At 49.0% G+C, this 8,992-nt stretch overlaps 1 protein-coding gene across 1 annotated transcript in view; it reads left to right on the forward strand.

Moving 5' to 3' along the window:
- RELB (RELB proto-oncogene, NF-kB subunit) overlaps window positions 1-8,992 on the forward strand; it is a 25,093-nt gene that overhangs the window by 12,854 nt on the left and 3,247 nt on the right. The window contains 4 exon segments of the mRNA XM_081807906.1: window positions 3,725-3,882; window positions 5,257-5,348; window positions 5,511-5,642; window positions 7,195-7,379. Coding sequence (XP_081664032.1) covers window positions 3,725-3,882; window positions 5,257-5,348; window positions 5,511-5,642; window positions 7,195-7,379 — 567 coding nt within the window.

An 8,992-nucleotide genomic window follows, 5' to 3' on the forward strand; every position in this document is an offset into this window, starting at 1 on the left:
GCTCAGAGAGGGGAAGTTACTTGCTCAGGGGCACCCAGCAAGTTTACTGTAGTAATTACTAAGCACTCCTCTGTGCCCGGTACTTAATAATACCCACTCTACAGATAAAGATGGAATAGAGAGGTTTATCATGCAGATGGCCAGTGATAGAGCCTGGTACCAGGTCTGGCTTATCCCAAGGCCTCCTGTGACATCTTAAAGATGAGAAGCTTTCAGCCCTGCAGTTCTCATGAATCCTGAGACTGTTGACTCTGAGCTTTTCTGAATCTCCTAATATTGCAGTGGGGAGCTGGTTAAATAAATAGCTTTAACCCCATCTGACTCAGTGGTATTTATAGACAATAGTACGTCCCTCTACTCATAATCATCCCCCAAATCCATAATGCCCTAATATGAAGGATAAATAAAAGGAAAACAATACAGCATAATAAGCACCTTTATTTCAATGTGTAAATGCTCAGGCACAGCCCCAGGGAATCATGATAAAGGTGGCAGTTGCTTGGACCTCATGAATGCAGGGGCCCATAGACAGCCTGACCCAGCCGGGTGGATTTAGTGAATTAAATGCTGTATGGCCAGGGTTGCGGTTGGTAATGGGATCTTCCAAAGCGGCAAACAACCCTCAGTCTAAACAAAATCCAGTCTTCCCTCAATTAACATGGTGGTCACAGTCCTTGAAAATTCAGTGATTTTTTAAATTATGGGAAAAAGAGGGGCACCTGGGTGGCTCAGTTGGTTAAGTGTCTGCCTTTGGCTCAGGTCATGATCTCAGGGACCTGGGATTGAGTCCCGCATCGGGCTCCTGGCTCAGTGGGGAGTCTGCTTCTCCCTCTCCCTCTGCCTGCCACTCCCCCTGCTTGTGCTCTCTCTCTCTCTGAAAAATAAATAAAAATCTTCTAAAAAATTAGGGGAAAAGGACTATATATGTAAAACGACTAGGTTCTTGGCTCTGATCAATTTAAACAGGTTTGTCCTCGACGTGAATGTTGGCGGGATGATCAGAAGTCTTGCAGGACTTGTGTGGGAACATCCCTGGTATTGCAGGCTGTGTGGGCTGTGGGTCCCCATCACTGTGTCAACCCACATCACCCCCCCAATATCACAGACGCCCCCTAGAGGGGGGGTACTCCCTCACAGAGATGCACTCATTCATTGTTTGTTTGTTTACTTATTTATTTATAGGTAGGCAAGGGATTTAGAAGTCCAGAGCAGGCTTTACAGGGTCTTTGATGCCAGGAGGTCCCTGCGGGGAACCCAGGAAAGCCAAGTGGGTCTGGCCCCGTCTAAAGGGCTGGTTTCTATCTGCTCCTGTGTGTGGCTGCTGAACCCGAATTCCAGCCCCAGCTGCCTTAACTACCTTTTTCTTTATTTTTATTTTTATTTTTTAAAGATTTTATTTATTTATTTATTTGACAGAGAGAGACACAGCGAGAGAGGGAACACAGGCAGGGGGAGAGGGAGAGGGAGAAGCAGGCTTCCCGCGGAGCAGGGTGCCCGATGCGGGGCTCGATCCCAGGACCCCGGGATCATGACCTGAGCCGAAGGCAGATACTTAACTGACTGAGCCACCCAGGTGCCCCTACCTTTTTCTTTAAAGAGAATCTGTAAGGGACATCTGGGTGACTCAGTCGGTTAGGCGTCTGCCTTCGGTTTAGGTCATGATCTCAGGGACCTGGGATTGAGTCCCGCATCGGGCTCCTTGCTCAGCGGGGAGCCTGCTTCTCCCTCTGCCTGCTGCTCCCCCTGCTTGTGCTCTCTCTCTCTCTCTGACAAATAAATAAATAAAATCTTGAAGAAAATGGAATCTGGAATCTGGAATAATGGGATGTTTCATACTTTTTATTTTTATTTTTTTAAGATTTTAATTTATTTATTTGAGAGAGGAGAGAGAGAATGAGTGGGGTGGGTGGATGGGGGGCGGAGAGGGGGAGAAGCAGGCTCCCAGCTGAGCAGGGAGCCAGATGCCAGGCTGGATCCGAGGACCCTGGGATCGTGACCCGAGCCGAAGGCAGACGCTTAACCAACTGAGCCACCCGGGTGCCCTTATTTTTGCATTTTTTCTTTAAGATTTATTTATTTATTTGAGAGAGAGAGGGAGAGAGGGACAGAGAAACTTTAGCAGACTTGGAGCTGAGCGGGGAGCAGGAGATGGGGCTTGATCCCATGACCCTGAGATCCTGACCTGAGGTGAAACCGAGAGTCGAATGCTTAACTGGCTGCACCACCCTGGCGCCCCATCTCATACTCTTTAAATGCAGGCTCCAGATTTTCCCCAAATGTGAACAAAAATTTTCGTCTTTTTTTGTAATTTTAAAGTTTTATTGAGGTATAATTTATATATACAAAATTGTACAAATTTAATGCATACATTTTGATGAGTTTGGATGAAACATTTTTTTAATTACAGAAAAAAGGGAAGAATAGTACAGTGAACACCTGTGCGCCCTTTACTTGTATTTGCCAGTTGACATTTTACCACATTCGCTGTATCTGCCACGCTCCTCCATACAAACTCATGGGCATGCACGCACACGGACAAATGCACACATTGTTTTTGCTAAACTATTTGCACCGTGCGTTGTAGACATCATATTACTTCATCGCTAGATATTTCAGTGGGCACCTCCTTCAAATGAGCTCCCGTGTGGTGACAATATTATTAGCATCCCTAGGAAAATTAAAGATATCTCATGGTATCACCCAGCGTGTCAAATTTCCCAGTTGTCCCCAGAGTATACTTTATAGTTGTTTCTTCCTCCTCAATCCAGGATCTGATTAAGGATCCTATGTTGCATTTGGTTGTCATGTCGCTCTGACCTCTCCCACCTCCCCCCCCACTATTTTTTTTTTTTAAAGATTTTATTTATTTATTTGACAGAGAGAGACACAGCGAGAGAGGGAACACAAGCAGGGGGAGTGGGAGAGGGAGAAGCAGGCTCCCCGCAGAGCAGGGGGCCCGATGCGGGACTCGATCCCAGGACCCTGGGATCATGACCTGAGCTGAAGGCAGTCGCTTAACCAACTGAGCCACCCAGGCGCCCCCCCCCACTATTTTTAAATCAAGTTGCAATTGATCAAATCTACATGTACAGCCCTATACATTTTTACATACGTATACACTGTGTTTACCAGCCAGGTCCAAATATATTATTTGTTTGATTTTCACCGAAATATGTTGCCCATCTTTTTACCGTCTTTCACGACACTGATTTTTTTCACCTGATGACCTGCGATTTGGGCTCTTTTGAGGAATCACAGTGAGATTCGGGTGACATACTCCTGGAGGGTTGTCACAGAAGAGATGTCGTGCCTTCCCAGTGCACCCTGTCAGACTGCCCAGGTCATTTTGACTCTGTATTGGTGATGCTGACCTTGATCACCTGATTTAGGTGGCGTCCAGTGGATTTTCCACTGTGAAGGTGCTTTCCTCCACTGGTCATTAGTAAATTCTCTGTGCGCGGTCCTTGGATACCCTGTGTGCATCCAAGTTTTTAAAACTCATAGTGGCCAAAGAAAGCATATCTGTGGGGCAGCTATCCTGTTATGAGGCCCCCAGGCCACCAGCCAGAAGCCTTTGGTTTAGGATCTCAGAGGGGTCTTAAGCAAACCCCCTTCCATCATCCTGGGGGAGAAGGTTGGGGAGCTATCAAAGGAGGCCCCAGGGAGTTTGGATGGGTGCAGGTGTCTGCCAGGGGACCCCCAAAATGCACCTGTCTCCCTGCAGCTCCGGGATTGTGGAGGGCTTCGGGAGGTGGAGGTGACCGCCTGCCTGGTGTGGAAGGACTGGCCTCACCGAGTCCACCCCCACAGCCTCGTGGGGAAAGACTGCACCGACGGCGTCTGCAGGGTGAGGCTCCGGCCTCATGTCAGCCCCCGGCACAGGTACTCGACCCCTGACCCCCAACCCTTCACCCCAGGTCACAGAGATGTGGAGGGGCTGAAGATCACCCAGGGAGACCTTAGGGCAAGGGGCCACTTGGCCAGATTTTCCCCACTGCATTTCCTAGATGGGGAGACCAAGGCCAGGCCTGGGGGCGGGGTGGTGGTGGAGGGGTGTGCCTGGGCCTGGCCCCCTGCTGCACGCACCTTCACACACAGTTGTATTCATCCCCATTTTGTCGAGGTGGAAACTGAGACTTGGAAGAGTAAAGGAGCACAGATAGCCGATGGCAGAGCAGGGATTTGACTCCAGACCTGACATAACTGCAAGATCATTCTTTCTTTCACTTGATAACTTACACGTTTTTAATAAATAAAAAAATAAAAGGTTCAGAAAGACCGTACAGTGAAAAATAAATTTCCTTCCACCTTTGGTCGTGCAGCTGTCAGTGGCCCTTCCTGGAGGCAATTAAAAATATGCTATGCATGTATATTTTTTCTCCCCTTACAAATGGTAGCAGACATTTGTACCTCGTTGTTAAGTTCCAGTACATCTTGGAGATCATTCCTGTAAGTATTTAGAGCTGCCTTATCCGTTTTCTTGGCTGCATAGTATTCCAATGTACAGCTGTACACCATTAATTGAACAAGCCCCCCTAGTAATGAGCCCTTAGGATGGTTCCAAGCTCCTGTGGCCCTGTTACTAAATGCATGGCTTTATGTATATATCATCTCTTCTCTAGGATAAATTCCTAGAGATGAAACTCACTGGCTCTGACTTCAGTGATTTACTCTCTGTAAACTTTCAGTGACTTATAAATTTAGCCAAGGTGTAAGGTCCGTGAGAGCAGGGATTTTGTCTCTTTTGTTCCCCGCTGTGTCCCCCCTGTATCCCCCCACATGCTGCCTGGCACACAGTAGGCGCTCAGGAAATATTTGTGGAATGAATGAATGCCGCCATATTGTCCTCCCATATGTAATTGCTGATTACATTTAGAGTCCCGCCCACCGTGGGTGAGAGTGCTTGATTCTTCACAACTTCACCAGTAGAGAGCGTCACCAAACGTTTTGATCCTTGCTGTGTTGATGAGCTTTTTAAAAATTGGCATCGCATTGATGTTTAATTTGCAGTTTTCTTATTATAAAGGAGGTGGGCTAGTGTTTTCATGTGGTAAAGATGAGGGACATTCCCAGGTGCTCTCGGAGAGTCCCCAACACTCCTGAGAGGTTGAAACCCCAGGCCGCTCCTAATGCTGGGGCCCCTGAGACTGTGAGCCCCAAGGCAGCATCTTTGCTGGAGTCCTCCTGTGGGTTAGGGCTAGACCTGCCTCTTCATGAGTACTTCCCTTCACCCATTCCTCCCCACTCCCCATTCAGCTTTAACAATCTGGGCATCCAGTGTGTGAGGAAGAAGGAGATCGAGGCCGCCATTGAGCGGAAGATTCAGCTGGGCATCGACCCTTACAATGGTGAGTCCCAGAGGCTAGCCTGACTGTCGTGTCCTCCTGAACCCCTCGTGCCCTCGGCCACCCCGTCCCCTCCCCTTCTCCCTTCTCTGGTATCCACTATCTCCCCAGCCCTCTCTGCCATCTCCATCCCCCACCCTCAGCCTTCCCATATTTCTCCTACAGCCGGCTCCCTGAAGAACCATCAAGAGGTGGACATGAATGTCGTGAGGATTTGCTTCCAGGCTTCGTATAGGGACCAGCAGGGACAAATGCGCCGGATGGACCCTGTGCTCTCTGAGCCTGTCTATGACAAGAGTGAGTCTAAGGTGCTGGGCATATTAGGATTGTTGCTGGCCACAGGTCCTGGAAAGACCCACGTACGATGGCATGGACGAACAGGGAGTTATTTTTATTTGTCTCATTATTAAGTCTGTTCATGTTGATTCAGCTGCTCAGCAATATCAGGGCAGTGGTTCAGCTCTGTGATTCCCTTGGTTGTGAGCTGGTTGCCACAGCTTCAGATATCATGTCTGTGTTCAAGGCATGAGGGGCAGTGTCACCCTGTATGGTGTGCAGGCTGTACACTGCCCAATTCCAGTGGTCAGCATTTATTAGGGAGCCTATGGAAACGAGGCCTCCTTGTATTGCAGAGTGCACAACCTGTACCACTGTACTAGGCAATTCTAGGGAAGACGCAGCCTGAGCAGTAATACTTTTCTCTTTTATACAGAACATAATATATTCCCCAGAATCCCCCCGGTAGACTTCTGCTTATGCCTCATTGGCAAGAACTTGGTCTCATGGCAGCCCCTAGTTGCAAGGGAGTCTGGAAGAGCAAGTATTTAGTTCGGGTTTCCATCATCTACAGAGGGAGATGGGCATGGAAGAAGAGATTGGGAATGGCTGTTAGGTTTTAGCAGCCACAAGCCTCAAAATGGGGAGGGAAATTAATCCAGTCACGGCTTTTATGTATGCAAGTGATAGAATTCCAATTCAAATGGGTTGAAGGAGAAAAAAAGAAGAAGAATTTGTTTGTTCCATTAACTAAAAAGGTCCAGAGGTAGTAAAGTGCTTCAGGTCTGGCTGTATCCAGGTGCTCAGCGATGTCATTAGGGATCCGTCTCTTTCCATCTCTCAGCTATCCTTTCTTCAAGTTAGAGTCATTTTTGGCACAGCCCTCCCATGGTGGGAGCAAAATGACTGTATGTAGCTCTAGGCTTATATCCTACCAGCTTGGAACCTCTCCCCGGATGCCCAACGACAGCTTCTCTTACCCAGTATTTTTGGTTGGAGTCTCAGGGCTCTCATTGGCCTGGTTTTGGGCATGTGCTCCTCTCTGACCAATCAGCTATGGCCAGAGGGAGGCAATGCTCTAATTGGCTAGATTTGGGGCACGTGATCACTGCTGAGCTAGGGAGTGGGTCCCGCCCTACCCGATCCCCAGGACTGAATTGGGGCTGGGGGCTGTTTCCTAGAAGGGAAATGGAGGGGCTCTTAACAGAAGAAGGGCCAGGACTGTTAGACAGGCAAAACCACGGGTCTCCACTACGCATTTCAGGCCATTAATCCTCGTCTAAGAAGGGTCTTGATCCCTGACCCTGCCAACTCTCGTCTGAGGGCTGATGGTCTCCCTTTGGCGGGACACTCACTGGACCTCAGCATGGAGGACTCGCGACTGTCCATTGATCCCTCTGAGCATCTTCTTTTTCTCCCCGGACCATGGGTCCCGGGGAGGATTGGACGCCCCGGCTTCCCCATTTCCCATCTCTGCCTGGCGCGGCGTGGGCACCCACGGGGTACCTGCTGAGGGTTTGATGACTGAATTCTCGTCTTTTCTTACATACCACTTCCTCCTGCGCTTGCACAGAGTCCACAAACACGTCAGAGCTGCGGATTTGCCGGATCAACAAGGAGAGCGGGCCGTGCACGGGGGGCGAGGAGCTCTATCTGCTGTGCGACAAGGTGCAGAAAGGTGAGGGACCTGGGACAGCGTGTGGGCGGAGTGGCATCGGGTGGCTTGCGGTGCGCACAGGAGCCAGGGAGCCCGGGAGGGTGGGAGCATGAGACAGAGCTGGTTAACGCGGGCAGCGCGGTGGAAGGATCCAGAACTCTGGTTTTGGAGTCAGACTGCAACAGCCCATGGGTTCATTCACTCAAGAAGCTCCTCACTCACTGGTTCATGTACAAAGATGGAGAGCCCTGTGTGATGGACGTGCTGGGTGCCAGGCAGGGCTCCCCACCACGAGCTGGGGTGGGGGGGAGGGACTCTGACATTAAAATCCGCAATTACATAAATAAATGCTTTATGGTGGCTTGATAAGGAGATGAAGAAAACAGAGAATGGGAGAAGTATCTCCTCCACTTCATTCATGTCTGTTTAAATGTCCCTTCTTCAAATAGGGTTTGAAAAAAACAACTGTGGGCACCTGGGTGGCTCAGTCGGTTAAGCCTCTGACTCTTGATCTCAGCTCAGGTCTTGATCTCAGGGTAGTGAGTTCAAGCCCGGCGTTAGGCTCCATGCCCAGCTTGGAGCCTACTTAAAACAACACCACCACCATAAAACCGACAACAGGTGCACCCTGCATTGCCTGGCTGGCGAGAGCTTTCCCTCTGACTATATATATCTTTTCTGTATCCTTTGCATTTTTTATCCTGTGACTCTGTTGTAAATAACATCACCACCAAGGGTATTAAAGAGCTAACATGTATCTTGCTCTTCCTATGTGCCAAGCTCTGTTATAAGCACTTTCTACACCTCACTTATTAGATCATCTGATTGCCTAACAGTTCTATTAGGTAGATCCAACTATTACTTCCCTTTTACAGATAAGGAAACTAATGCACAGAAAGGTTAAGTAACTTGCACAAGGTCACACACCTAGGCAGGAAGAGACAGGATTTGAATGGTCTGTGCTCATAATCATTCTTCTGGAAAAATAAGAAAGAAAGACGGTTGAAAATAACTTCAGGAAGATGGAGGGACGCCTGGGTGGCTCAGTCGTTGAGCGTCTGCCTTCGGCTCAGGTCATGATCCCAGCGTCCTGGGATCGAGCCCCACATTGGGCTCCCTGCTCGGCGGGAAGCCTGCTTCTCCCTCTTCCACTCCCCCTGCTTGTGTTCCCTCTCTCACTGTGTCTCTCTCTGTCAAATAAATAAAATCTTAAAAAAAAAAAAACAAACTTCAGGAAGATGGAGAAAAAGTGTATTTGGAGAAAGGGGATAGGGAGGAATGGCTGGAGGGGTTGTGGGCACAATTTTACTCAGTGGGGCCAGGGAAGACCACCGTCAGGGGATGCCACTGGAACCATGAGGCATCCATGTGAGTCTCTAGGGAAGAGTAATTCAGCAAAGGGAACAGCAAGTGCAAAGGCCCTGGGGTGGTAGTAGGTTTCACTGTTGGAGGAACAGCAAGGCCAATGGGGCAGGAGGGGAGCAGAGTGGGAGAACCTGTCACAGCCTCAGGGATCCCTTCCAATCCTTTCTCGTGTTCTGTGATTATACAGTTAATGTCTGTCCCCCGCTGGGTTGTATAAGGCAGGGCTGTCATGGTGAGCAGTTGTTTCCCCCAAACTACCCAGTCCAGGGTCAAGCACCCATGAAGTTCTCAGGAAAAAATATTTATTTTTTTTTACTTGTTCATTTTTTGGGGGGCCACAAGTTTCACT

The sequence above is a fragment of the Leptonychotes weddellii genome, chromosome 16 (assembly GCF_054177405.1).
Source record: "Leptonychotes weddellii isolate Sample4059 chromosome 16, ASM5417740v2, whole genome shotgun sequence".
NCBI lineage: Eukaryota > Metazoa > Chordata > Mammalia > Carnivora > Phocidae > Leptonychotes > Leptonychotes weddellii.